The following is a 14331-nucleotide window of genomic DNA, read 5'->3' as shown; positions in this document are numbered from 1 at the left end:
TTTATAACATATACATAATATAATAGCTTTTTAAAGTTACAAATGTAATAATTATATTGTAATATATTGGTTGAAACTATTTAATAACATGTAACAACAATATAATAACAGGTAAAACATATTGAACAGTACCCTGATCACAGCTGTCTTCATCACTTTGATCCAGGCAGTCGAAGACTCTGTCACACCTCCAGCGAGCGGGAACACAGTGTGCTCGATTTCGACAGAGGAACTCTTCCTCCTTACACTCGCGGATGCAGTCTACCTGCTCACACACAGAACAAAACACCAATTCAGTCTAAAAGTTTTTTTTAAAAACAACCCTTTTTTGCTATAACCTTAATTAGACTAAGATGCAGTCCCTACAGGATCCAACTTTGCCTTGCCGTCTTGTAAACAGAATTAAAAACAGCATTGACTCAAACCTTATTTCAACAGCACAGCTAAATGATTGGTTGAAATAGGAGGCGTGTCCCCTTTAGCGATGACCTTTGGCCTTATTCTGCAGCTGAAATTGCATTTTATATATAATGCATGGCGAGAAATAGTGCCTGGGCTCTCTAGGGGCTGATGAGAAAGAGGTCTATTTTAATAGCCCTTATTAGGACAGGCAAACTCAGTTGAACTATTGAGATTACATTATGAGTAAGGGTGTAATTAAACCATAGTCCCAGAAGAAACAACTGCAGTACAGAGGAAACTGCCTGCTAATGTTCCATCAAAGACAACAGAGCAATACCAAGCATTGTTGCATCGTACTTGAAGGGATAGTTCAGCCGAAAATTTGCATTTTGTGACTTACTCACCATTTTATTGTTTCTTATGACTTTCTGTCTTCAATGGAACACAAAAGGAAATGTTACACAGTATTTTATTCACCTTTCACTTTCATTGCATAATTTTCCATACAAAGAATGTGAATGGTGACATCAACTGTCATATCGCCTAATAGCGTGTTTCACAGAAGAAAGCAAGTCATAAGAGTTTTAAATAACCTTACGATGAGGAACTTGGCTCATTGGCTAGTAAGTTACTGAGCGACAACTCCATGACCTGGAATTGGTAGTTCACGTTTGTATCGACATCCCATGTTGATTTTAAGTGTTTGTATTCTCTCGAAGATATGTTTAATACTTTTGGCACACATCTAATCCCATAATTTGGGGAGGTCACTGCCCTCGCAGCAAATCTTATAGGATTCTAAATAATGCATTAAAACGAATATGTATTTATGTGTGTACCCAACTGACCTCATCAGATCCATCAGAACAGTCGTACTGTCCATCACAACGCTGGTTGGCCGACACACAACCCCCTCCGACACACACATACTCGTTCAAACCGCAGGATGTCGGCCGAGCTGTTTACACACATGGAGGGAATTCACACAACAATGACTTATATTCATAAAGTTTGCCAAAACATCAATAATTCTTTAAGATAGTTCTTAACACAAGAACACATATTGTTACTCCAGATACTATCAAAAAGAAAAAAAAAAAACCTCTAAAGTTATTTTTTACTATGCATGCGTGACGTGCAGGGATGACACATTTTGCTCCCTGGCAGTCTCAGAATGGTACACATGGTTTTCAATGAAAGGTTCATGGAGAATCTAGACTGTTTCGGCCAGATGAATATTAATTTGAGGGTAAAATTTCCTTGACTTGTCTTAAGTCAGGGGGAAAGAAAGAAAAGGAAGGAGGGAACGACTGTGTGAGAGCTTTTTAACTCAGTACTTAGTTGAAGCACCTTTGGCAGAGATTACAGCCTTAAGTCTTTTTGGGTATGATGCGACAAGCTTTGCATATATGGATTTGGGGATTTTCTGTCATTCTTCTCTGTAGGGCCTCTCAAGCTCTGTCAGGTTAGATGGGGACCGTCAGTGGACAGCAATTTTCAGGTCTCTCCAGAGATGTTTGATTGAGTTCAAGTCCGGGCTCTAGCTGGGCCACTCAAGGGCATTCACAGAGTTGTCACTTAGCCACTCTTGCACTGTCTTGGCTGTGTGCTTAGGGTCATTGTCCTGTTGGAAGGTGAACTTTCAGTCCAGTCTGAGGTCCTGAGCACTCTGGACCAGGTTTTCATTAAGGATATCCTTATATTTTGCTGTGTTAAGCTTTCCTTCAACCCTGACCAGTCCCCCAGTCCCTGCCGCTGAAAAACACCCCAACAGCATGATGCTACCACCGCATGCTTCACTGTTGGGATGGTACTGCGCAGGTGATGAGCGGTGCCTGGTTTCCTCCAGGCATGAATCTTGGAACTGTGGCCAAACAGTTCAATCTTTGTTTCATCACACCAGAGAATCTTGTTTTTTTCACAGTCTAAAGAGTCCTATAGGTGCTTTTTCACAAATTCCAAGAGGGCTTTCATGTGTCTTGTACTGAGGAGAGGCTTCCATCATGCCATTTTGCCATAAATCCCAGATCAGTGGAGTGTTGCAGTGATAGTTGTCCTTCTGCAAGTTTCTCCCATCTCTACACATGATCTCTGGAGCTCAACCAGAGTGACCATCGGGTTCTTGGTCACCTCTCTTACCAAGGCCCTTCTCCCCAATTGCTCAGCTTGACTGGGCAGCCAGCTCTAGGAAGAGTATTGGTTGTTCCAAACTTCTTCCATTTAAGAATTATGGAGGCCACTGTGCTCTTGGGAACCTTCAATGCTGCCAGAAAGTTTTGTAGCCTTCCCCAGATCTGTGCTTCGACACAATCCTGTTTCTGAGCTCTGCAGGCAGTTCCTTTGACCTCATGGCTTGGTTTTTGCTCTGATATGCATTTTCAGCTGTGAGACCTTATATAGACAGGTGTGTGCCTTTCCAAATGATGTCCAATCAATTGAATTTTCCACAAGTGGACTCCAATCAAAGTGTAGAAACATCTCAAAGATGATCCAGAGAAACGTCCTGGTTACTTTCGTAACCTCCGTTCCCTGATGGAGGGAACGAGACCTTGTGTTGATGTAGTGACACTAGGGGTCACTCTTGGGAGCCCCAGACACCTCTGCTTTTTGAAAAAAGGCCAATGGGAATTGGCGAGTGGAATTTGCATGCCACTCGCCCGGACATACAGGTATAAAAGGAGCTGGTATGCAACCACTCATTCAGGTTTTGTGCTGAAGAGCCGAGACAAGGTCCCGGCCATTTCAGCGGGTAGTTCAGTGTTGTGGCAAGAGGGACACAACATCTCATAGCCAGCGCACCAGGCCATCACATAACCTCCCCCAACGCTCTTATGAGCATTGAACCATCCTTTGGGAACAAGTCGACTGCCCAACAAATAGGGACAGGCTAGCCCAGCCGTGGCCTCTTTTCCTCTTTTTTCTCCCCAAAAAGAGTGGAATTTGTTAACCGACTGGGGGCCATAAATGTCTACATCGGGGGGGGTGTCACTCCTAAGGGGAAGACACCGTGGAGACCACACCCCGCCCAGAGAAGGGGGGTATTTTGAGTGGAAATACATCACATGGTCTTACCAAGTCTTGTCGGAAGTATGTCTTGTGGAGAAGTCGCATGGTAGGTCCTACCCAAGGGGGGAGGAGTTTCTACAAGCATGGTGACCAGGGGCAGAGGTGCCTCTGCCCAAGGAAGATGCAGTTTACCGACAGGGAAACGATTTAGCGAAAGATATATCACATGGGGTCACCTATGAGGAACCAGTGCATGTGGAGCACCTACCCCAGTACAGGGCTTAGTTAGCACATATACTGGGCTGGCAGCGAGTTTCTCCGCAAACTTGTCTGCCACAGGGCTAAGGAGGAAAGTCATCCATCACAACTTGTGAACAAAACTGGGAGTCAAAGGTGCACGTCTTCACCTCATGGGAGGGGAAAGGCGCTATACGCAAGCAGTACACATGGCCAGCTGTCCTGGAACTACCTGTTCGGACCTGACAACACACGGGACGAAACCGGCTCAACCCGGAGATTATAGAACCTCACAAAGGTGTTGGGTGTCGCCCAGCCTGCTGCTCTGCAGATGTCTGCCAAAGAGGCACCATATGTCAGGGTCCAGGAGGCCGCTACACTCCTAGTAGAGTGGGCTCGTAGTGCCACGGGGGCGGCATGTCCTGAGTGTGATATGCCATCAAGATGGCATCAATGACCCAGTGGGCGATCCTCTGTTTGGAGACAGCGCTTCCTTTCCGCTGTCCACCAAAGCAGACAAAGAGCTGTTCGGAGCTTCTAAAGCTCTGCATGCGATCCAAATAGATGCGTAAAGCATGCACCGGACACAGCAACGCCAAAGCTGGGTCTGCCTCCTTGCAGGTTCACCACCTGATCCCTAAACGGGGTCGTGGGAACCTTGGGCACATAGCCCGGTCGGGGTCTCAGGATCACGTGAGAGTAGCCTGGACCAAACTCCAGGCACGTTTCGCTGACAGAGAATGCCTGCAGGTCCCCTACCCTCTTGATGGAAGTGAGTGCAGTCAGGAAGGCAGTCTTCAAAGAGAATGCCTTAAGCTCAGCTGACTCCAGGGGCTTGAAGAGGGCTCCCCGTAGAGCCCAAAGGACTACGGAGATGTCCCATGAGGGGATGAGACGCGGTCTGGAGGGATTCAACCTCCTAGCGCCTCTCATGAACCTGATGATCAGGTTGTGCTTCCCTAAGGATGTACTACTTAATTACTTATTACTTACTGTGTCATGGTGTGCAGCTATAGTGGCTACATACACCTTCAAGGTGGAGGGGGAAAGCCGCCCCTCCAGCCTCTCCTGCAGGAAGGAAAGCACCGATCCGACTGCGCATCTCTGGGGGTCTTTGCGTCGGGAAGAACACCACTTAGCGAACAGACGCCACTTCAAAGCATACAGGTGCCTCGTAGAGGGAGCCCTAGCCTGAGTGATCGTGTCTATCACCGCGGGTGGTAGGCCACTTAGGTCTTCCGCGTCCCATCCAAGGGCCAGATGTGGAGATTCCAGAGGTCTGGTTGCGGGTGCCAGATGGTGCCCTGTCCCTGAGAAAGAAGGTCCTTCCTCAGGGGAATTAGCTGGGGGGCTGTTGCAAGGAGCGTGAGGTCCGAGAACCACATCTGGGTGGGCCAGTAGGGTGCTACTAGGATGACCTGCTATTCGTCCTCCCTGACCTTGCACAGGGTCTGTGCAAGTAGGCTCACTGGGGGAAATGCGTATTTGCGTAGTCCAGGGGGCCAGCTGTGTGCCAGTGTGTCTATACCGAGGGGTGCCTCAGTCAGGGCGTACCAAAGTAGGCAGTGGGAGGATTCCCGTGAAGCAAACAGGTCTACCTGTGCTCGACCGAATCGACTCCAAATCAGCTGGACCACCTGGGGGTGGAGTCTCCACTCTCCCCTGAGTGTAACCTGTCATGACAGCACGTCCGCTGTGGTGTTGAGATCGCCCGAGATGCGAGTGGCTCATAGCGACTTGAGGTGCTGCTGACTCCAGAGGAAGAAACAGCGGGCGAGTTGTGACATGCAACAGGAGCATAGACCGCCTTGATGGTTGATGTATGCTACTGTCGCCGTGTTGTCCATCCGGACCCTCCGTGCTTGCCCTTGATCAACGGCAGGAACCTCCGCAGGGCGAGCAGTACTGCCAACAACTCGAGGCAGTTGTCTCCAGCCTGGAGACCTGCAGGCCTTAATCGCCAGAGATGACATAACCTTACAGGTGCTGGACGGGGGTCTCAGGAGGCCCCGCCATGTGGTGGCGTTTTGCGGGCACAGGTGCAACCCAACCGCCTTATCCAGCTGGGGGATCACCAAGTACCCCTTGGCAGCCCCACCATCGAGGGTAGAGAAAGCATAGGAGCTCAGAGACTGGGTCCAGGCAGTGAAAGGTGCCCACCATGACCTTGTGAGCTCCTTATGCACCTCCGGGAAGAAAGGGACCGGGGCGGGGCACGGCCGTGAGCAGCGCTCTGGGCCCAGGAACCAATCGTCAGGCTGTGAGGGTTCAGGGGGGTGGAGGGTTCCACTCCAGCCCGACACACGCAGCCGCCCGGGCAAGCATGGCTGCCAGCTGCGCGTCAGGCTGCGACTGGGCGACCACACCCGAAGGTGGGAGAGTCCTCAACATCAGGCTGGACAGCCCACTCTCCGATGCTGCAATTGAGAGCTCATCCACTTCACGAGCACCGAAACGAGATCGCGAACTCGCCCTGAGACGAGCCAGCGATCTCATCCCAGCATGGCAAACGAGCGTACTGGGGAATGGGAGGTCCGTGGGGAGTTTCCTGGCGGAGTGGCTCCCATTGGGGTCCCCAAATTGCCCCCAGTGCTAACCGACGCTGCCTCAAACCCGTAGGTAGAAGGACTGAGGCGGGGAGCCGCTGGGGTGGTCTTTCCCTCTAACAAAGAAAAAACCGCAACATTGCCATGGTCACACTTTCGCAGTGAGAACATGGCCCGTCCACGAACGCTATCTCAAGGCAGCGCCCAAGCACGTAAGACTGTGATCGTGGCCATCGGAAGAGGAGAGGTAACAACTGCAACCAGGAAATATACAAACGGAGAGTCATTTTTAAAAAGACGCTCTCCGTTAATGCCGTTCTTTTAAGAAGGGAAACTATACTCTTTTAGTAGGAAGAATATACTCTGTTAGCTGCTGAAGCACCCAGGGGCATTCTCTGCACTTTACCAGTGCAAGAGGGGGAGAAGCCACTGTAATGTGCCGTAAATCCAACAGCTTTTCGAGGTGAATGGATCGGCAGAGTAATTCAGCTTGCTAAACACAACCACTCGGCTCCGAAGAGAAAATCTGAATGAGTGGTTGCATACCAGCTCCTTTTATACCCGTATGTCCGGGGGAGTGGCATGCAAATTCCACTCGCCAATTCCCACTGGCCTTTTTTCAAAAAGCAGAGGTGTTTGGGGCTCCCAAAAGTGACCCCTAGTGTCACTACATCGACACAACATCGAGTGAGTGACAGATAGGAAATGGAATGCACTTGAGCTAAATTTCAAGTGCCATGGCAAAGGGTCTGAATACTTATGTCAATGTGATATTCCAGTTTTTTCTTTTTAATACATTTGCAAAGTTATCAAAAATCTGTTTTTTTGCTTTGTTATTATAGGGTATGGAGTGTAGATTGATGTGAAAAAATAAATTATTTAAAGCATTTTAGCATAAGGCTGCAACATAACAAAATGTGAAAAAATGAAGAGGTCTGAATACTTTATGAATGCACTGTAGATTATCAAGGTTCATGTAGATTCTTCCCAACACTGTGGCTGTCTATAAAACAGCATGATGCACTTCATTTTAGCAATCCCTTCAAAAACAAAGTGGGACACGGTTTTCGTAGGTGACATACTGTATTTATGGGTAATTGAGCAGCAGTCTACAGTTTTACACTCAGAGGAGTGACGCTTAGGGAGGAACAAGCCATTCTCTGGAACAAAACTCCTTTGATGACATTTAAATACAGTTCTGCAACAGCAGAAGACAAAATTTGGGCCATTTTACTGTTATTTTACAGTAGAGTTATGGATGGAGGCAGTGCTGCAAAGGTTGGAGGTTTAAACCGAACCTGTTCAAAACAGTTACAGTAACCACAAAATACACACTAAAAAGTCACGTTAAAGAAATTTTTCTCAGACCAAGTTTCTCCAGGATCACATTCCTGCAGGTGGAGGACAGTGATAAGCTTTGGATAAAAGGTGTGCACTCAGTGACAAGTGATTATGGAAGTGCCAGGCATGCCGTCTTGGTGCAGCTTTGATCGATTTCGGATCCGTTTGCATTATTTAATGAGCGACTGAAAGGAGCTAACCTGTCATGGCTGTGTTGGCAGGGCTGCAGTTGGCCTCATCCTCTCCGGTTTTGCAGTCTTCCTGTCCATCACAGAGCCATTTGATGGAGATACAGAGATGATTCACACACTGGAACTGATCCTCAGAGCAGTGGCTCTCACAGCCTCTCTGAAATTAAATGCAATGGATATCAGTTCTTTACAGTATATTACTGAAGAAGGGCATGTGGATGGTAAATAGGTAGGTTGGATTAGATGATAGATAGATAGATAGACTGACAGACAGACAGACGGATGGACAGACAGACAGACAGACAGACAGATAGATCGATAGATCGATAGATCTATCTGTTCAAACACACCTCGTCAGAGTTATCAGTGCAGTCGAAGTCACCATCACAGCGGAACCGGGAGGAAATGCACTCTCCATTTGCACATACGAAATTCTTAGAGTTACATGTAACGGGCTCTAAGAAGAGAAGAGAGAGAAAGACAGGGATTGGGTGATGGACAGAATTTTGAATTCTTCTGCTGATGCTAAAAGGGATATGTGGTGAAAACACTGAATAAACGGTTGCTGACAATACAACAAAAATAATTAAGACAAAAAAGAAAAAATACTGCTAAATTACATTATTCGAATTGGTATGAACAGAAAGACACATCCAAATTTCCTAATTGGCAAATGACAGTGGTGGCAGATTAGTCAAAAAGAAAGAAAGAAAGAAAGAAAGAAAGAAAAGATTGTTGAATGGATTGATGGCTGGATGGATGGATTGATGGATGGATGGATAAAAAAGAAAAAGAAATTAACTAAGAAAGATAGATAGAAAGAAAGACAGAAAGAAAGAAAGAACAGAAGGAAAGATGGATGAATGGATGGATGGAAGGATGCATAAAGAAAGAAAGAAAGAAAGAAAGGAAAGAAGGATGAATGGATGGATGCATAAAAAAGAAAGAAAGAAAAATACAGAAGCGAAAGAAGACAAAAAAGAAAAAGAAAATGGAGCAAGCAAAGAGCACTAAGCTCCCAAATGACAATAACTGAACACTGCTGCGTCGATCCCTTGCCTGTCGCACCTCTAACGCTTTTATCACACTCATGGATTATCTAACCTGACATCAGGACTCTACAACCTAATAAAGCCCGTATCTCCATCCCACTGATGTTTCTTTACTAGGTTCTCGAGATGAATCCAACAGAGGTAAAGAACAGAAATCGAACCTCTATCTAGTTTCACTACATATACAAAGGGTATTCAACTCCAAGCATATTTAATTAGTAACCATGCACGTCATTTACAACTTGTTTTCAAAGTAAACATCCTCCTTTTTGAGCATGAAATCATGAATAATTTGAAATACAGACTATTTAAATGGATACTTTTGCATTTTCAGATAGCTAAAAAGTACACTTTTGTCTGACAAGCGTTCCTCACTAGGCCGTGCTCATTAAGATTTAAAAAATGGCCATTAGGGAAATATCCCACTTAGCTACTGTAATAATGCACTGCGTGAAAGATCTGTGGGTTTTCTTTTAATTGAGAGAGATGGACAGATTGATAGGGAGAGGAGGAGAGAAAAAAGGTAACAAGAGGAGGGAAGAGAGGAGAGGAGAGGAGAGGAGAGGAGAGGAGAGGAGAGGAGAGGGGAGGGCAGGGGAAGAAAAGGAAAGGAACAGAATGGAACGGAACGGAACGGAAATGAAAGGAAAAGAAACAGAAATAGAAGAGGGACAGACAGTAATGGAAATGGATGTAAAAAGGAAAAGAGATGGAAAGGGATGGGAAGGAAAAGGAAAAAGTAAATAAAAAAGGGAAAGAACATAGAAATGGCACGGAGAGAAGGAAGGAAAAGAAAAAACAAGGAGAGGACAGAAGAAAAGGAGAAAAAAGGAAATGGAAACGGAAAAGGAGACTGAACGGAACATGGACATGGAAAGGATATTGACAGGAAAGGACACAGAGATGCAAAGGGAGGAAAAGGAAAGAGAAAAAAGGAAAGGAAAGGGACATGGACATAGACATAAAAAGGAAAAAGAGATGGAAAGGAATGTGAAGGAATAGGAAACAGTAAATAAAAAAAGAAAGGAAACAGAAACAGAAAAGGGACAGACAGAAATGGACATGGACATGGACATAGACATAAATAGAGAAAGGAAAGGAAAGGAAAGGAAAGGAAAGGAAAGGAAAGGAAAGGGACATGGACAGGGAAAGGACATGGAAATATTTTTTTTTTAACAAAAAGTAAAAACAAGAAGAGGACAGAAGAAAAGGAGAGAAAAGGAAATGGAAACGGAAACGGAAAATGAGACTGAACGAAACATGGACATGGAAAGGATGCTAACAGGAAAGGACATAGTAATGGAAAGTGAGGAAAATGAAAGGAAAGGAAAGGATAGGATAGGATAGGATAGAATAGGAAAGGAAAGGAAAGGAAAGGAAAGGAAAGGAAAGGAAAGGAAAGGAAATGAAATGAAAGGAAAGAAAAGGAAAGGAAAAGAAAAGAAATGAAAAGGAAAAGAAAAAGAAAAGAAAAGAAAAGAAAAGGAAAGGAAAAGGAAATGAAAATGAAAGAAAAAGAAAAAGAAAATGAAAGGAAAGAAAAGAAAAGGAAAGGAAACAGAAAAGGGAAAGACAGTAATGGACATGGACATAGACATAAAAGGAAAAAGAGATGGAAAGGAATGGGAAGGAAAAGGAAATAGTAAATGAAGGGAAATGACATAGAAATGACATGGACAGAAGGAAAGAAAAGTAAAAAACAAGGAGAGGACAGAAGGAAAGGATATTGCAAAGGATATTGACAGGAAAGGACACATAGATGCAAAGCGAGGAAAAGGAAAGGGCATGGACAGGAAAGGAAAATAAGAGAAAAGGAAAGAAAAGAAAATATACAGCAGGAAAGGGACTTGAACATAGATGCAAAGGAAAGGAAAGGAAAGGAAAGGAAAGGAAAGGAAAGGAAAGGAAAGGAAATGAAATGAAATGAAAGGAAAGAAAAGGAAAGGAAAGGAAAAGAAAAGAAATGAAAAGGAAAAGAAAAAGAAAAGAAAAGAAAAGGAAAGGAAAAGGAAATGAAAATGAAAGAAAAAGAAAATGAAAGGAAAGAAAAGAAAAGGAAAGGAAACAGAAAAGGGAAAGACAGTAATGGACATGGACATAGACATAAAAGGAAAAAGAGATGGAAAGGAATGGGAAGGAAAAGGAAATAGTAAATGAAGGGAAATGACATAGAAATGACATGGACAGAAGGAAAGAAAAGTAAAAAACAAGGAGAGGACAGAAGGAAAGGATATTGCAAAGGATATTGACAGGAAAGGACACATAGATGCAAAGCGAGGAAAAGGAAAGGGCATGGACAGGAAAGGAAAATAAGAGAAAAGGAAAGAAAAGAAAATATACAGCAGGAAAGGGACTTGAACATAGATGCAAAGGAAAGGAAAGGAAAGGAAAGGAAAGGAAAGGAAAGGAAAGGAAAGGAAAGGAAAGGAGATGGATGTTGGGGTGGCTAAATTTCGAGCAATCCTGTTGTCACACTTTCTGCTTCAAGCAAAAGTGTGACTTACATCATTATTACATTTCTAATGAATGATCACAGTGGCTTGTAATCTACTAAATAAATGGTCCCACACCACAGAACACCTCTGCGATGGAAAACACACAACACTATTTATCATTGGCGAGGAAGCCTGGAGCAACAGGTCTGCAGCCATTAAAACCAAATTGCAGATCAGGTTGAAAGATCGATTCTGCCATTCAGAGGGACGCTTTCTCCGCTAACTGTCAATCAAAGTCACAGGGCTGACAAAAAATGTACCGCTGCACTCCAGTGGATGGTAGATACAACATTCCAAGAACACATGACAAATACCTGTCTGCATTTTAGGAAAATTGAAATAATCTCCACTTGCGCCATACATACAGAGCTCCACAGCAATTAACAGAATTTAACAATCTATGTTTCTCCCTTGCTCTTTTTCTCTGCAGAACACTCTGTGGGTTAAAAATGTGAAGGAGGTTTGAGATGCTGTTGAAGTTGTGTTTAAGTGTGATGAGATCCACAGGGTATTAGAAGCTCTTTGACTAGTGGAGGACTTGCTCTATGCCTTCATAATGACCCAGCCATCAGGGCAAGAGCAGGGAATAGACATGGAGATTAGAGGCAAAAGAAAAGTCATACAGTATATACTGCACACACACACACACACACACACAAATATCTAAACATACTGTGTACATACTGTCTATATATATATATATATATATATATATATATATATATATATATATATGTGTGTGTGTGTTTAAAAAATATAACATACTGTATATTGATATACAAATATCTATCTGTCTGTCTGTCTGTCTGTCTGTCTATACTGTATATATACATATAACATCTAAACAAGATAGGTTTATTGATAAGCAAAATGGCATAAGATAATAATTACAATTATAATAATTTTCCCTTTTTCTTACCCCAAAGAATTTTTCAGCATAAACCAAGCCAAATGTAGTTATAAATGTATTTCTCTCAAAATAAAACTTACTATTGTATGTCATTTCCCTTGTCAATTAAATTCATCATGTTTTAAGAATGTAAAAGACATTTTTACCGGAAAACAAGACAAAAATAATAATTAAGACAATTATTTATTTGGAGTTTCTGTTTGCACCCTGGTGTAAATAGCATCTTCCACACAGTGCAGCTATTTGCACCCAATAGTCTGATGAAACCACAGGAATATACTACAAACTACACAACAGATGTCGCTGCAGTTGCGTGGGGTGTAAAGGTGTTTGGGGTCAAAACTGAACCAAAACCAAATCAAACCTGAAAACAAAACAAAACACAACAAAAAAAAAAAAAAAAAAAAAAAATGTTTTTTTAAAAAAAATAAATCAATAAATGAAACAAAAGAAAATGAAGCAAAACTGAAAAACAAACACACACACACACACACACACACACACAAAGTTTTGAAGGGTTAAACAAAAGTCTTGTTTATTTTGTTTTAATATTATTTTGCTTGTAGTCAGAACATAATCTACGGTTGATGTGTTTTTAAGGTTAAGGGTAGATCCAGAACTACATACTGCAGTTTTCTTCATCCGAATTGTCACCGCAGTCACTCTGCCCATCGCACCTCCAGTGGTCTGGTATGCAGTTGTTGTCCTTGCAGCGAAATTCATGTGGTCCGCACGTCTTTTCATCTGCATACACAAACAAACAAAAATTTCAAAACAATCATATCAGGCATTTGAATTTCCTGTTGTTGATTTTTTTTAATTTTTTTTATTTATTTTTTTTATTGTCACATAAATTGAAATCCAAGCACTACACGTCTTTAAAGAGTGTCATGTTTTCCAAAGACTCATAACACAGCGTAAAAGCTGACAATCTTGATAAAATTGTTTTATTTTAAAAAATAAACGTAAAAAGTTAAGTTTCCTACCAGAGGCACACTGGTTTTAATCTCAATTTCCTGTCCTTGCTATAAAATAATCAACATGCTAATTCGAGCTCAGGAAATCAGAAATGCAATTTCCTCCCCTCTGAATGTTGGAGACGACTAATCTAACTATCATGTGCGAAGATGAGAGCATAATGCATGATTAATTGACAATCACAATGCTATGTTTGAGTGCTAATTCCTCGACTTAAAATGACATTAAGAGAATTCTATTTCAGAAAGAGCAGGGCATGAATATTAAGATCTTCTCAGTTTGTCCTTCAATTTTCCTCAAAGAGTTTTAGGGAGTCAAGTCACATTTGAGTTGGAGCAACAAATAGGTAAAATAGTTTTTTTCAGAGTTTTAAGTACAATAACTGAATGGAGAATAATCACAGAACTGTTTACAAATACATGCTATTTATTCTCAATCTCAGCTCTGTATGTTCCAAAAAGTCTTTCCATAAAAACCAACGAGGTCCACACTTGCCATCCACTTGACTAAATTGCTTGAACAGCTTGTGTTTGTCTGTATGCTTGCATTGTGCTTCAGGCACTGTTCTCAGCCAATTAGCTTTCATCAAATTGCTGTTAAAGATAGGCAGATCCTGGTGAATAATTCAAAATGGAAAATATAAATAAAAATAAAAACAGGATCACGCTGTGTTGATTGTGAGAGGCCACATATAGCAAATTAAAAGCAGTGTTCAATGTGTCTGAGGGAGGATTTAAGCTGAATATTTTATGACAGCTGAATAAAAAGATCTTTCGACGTGACACAGCAAAACAATGTCCATCCCCTACAATCACAAAGCCTTTCAAGCCATGGCAACCAATAAGAGAGTATGCTGTAATGTGTCTGGACCAATCAGCATGAAGAAACATCTCATTGGTTCAACATTAGTGGTCGCATAATATGGGTTTTTCAATGGTTTATGCAGATACCAATAACTAGAGAGTGATGTGGCCGATATGACACTGCAACCAGATAGCACACATACATCTCTGAGATGTTTTTTTTTTTTTGTTTTTTTTTTTAGATCTTTTCATCTAGAAAGCATCACAATGTAATGAACATCTGCTACACATCTAAAAAAAGATCAGATTTACAAACTTTCTAAGTCAGAAATGTCTCAAAGACATCTTATAGACATATCACTAATAATTT

The 14331-nt window shown here is 42.6% G+C and overlaps 1 protein-coding gene across 1 annotated transcript in view; it reads right to left on the bottom strand.

The window, feature by feature from the left end:
* Positions 1 to 14331, bottom strand: part of LOC127438907 (low-density lipoprotein receptor-related protein 1B-like) — a 326009-nt gene that overhangs the window by 40531 nt on the left and 271147 nt on the right. The window contains exons 67-71 of the mRNA XM_051694811.1: positions 12808 to 12924; positions 8074 to 8180; positions 7733 to 7880; positions 1251 to 1360; positions 133 to 265 (exon numbers count right to left, since the gene is read on the bottom strand). Coding sequence (XP_051550771.1) covers positions 133 to 265; positions 1251 to 1360; positions 7733 to 7880; positions 8074 to 8180; positions 12808 to 12924 — 615 coding nt within the window. The remainder of the gene's footprint in view (positions 1 to 132; positions 266 to 1250; positions 1361 to 7732; positions 7881 to 8073; positions 8181 to 12807; positions 12925 to 14331) is intronic.

Source organism: Myxocyprinus asiaticus, chromosome 50 (assembly GCF_019703515.2).
Source record: "Myxocyprinus asiaticus isolate MX2 ecotype Aquarium Trade chromosome 50, UBuf_Myxa_2, whole genome shotgun sequence".
NCBI lineage: Eukaryota > Metazoa > Chordata > Actinopteri > Cypriniformes > Catostomidae > Myxocyprinus > Myxocyprinus asiaticus.
The sequence above is the reverse complement of the archived record's forward strand: the minus strand, read 5'-3'. Positions and strand labels throughout refer to the sequence as shown.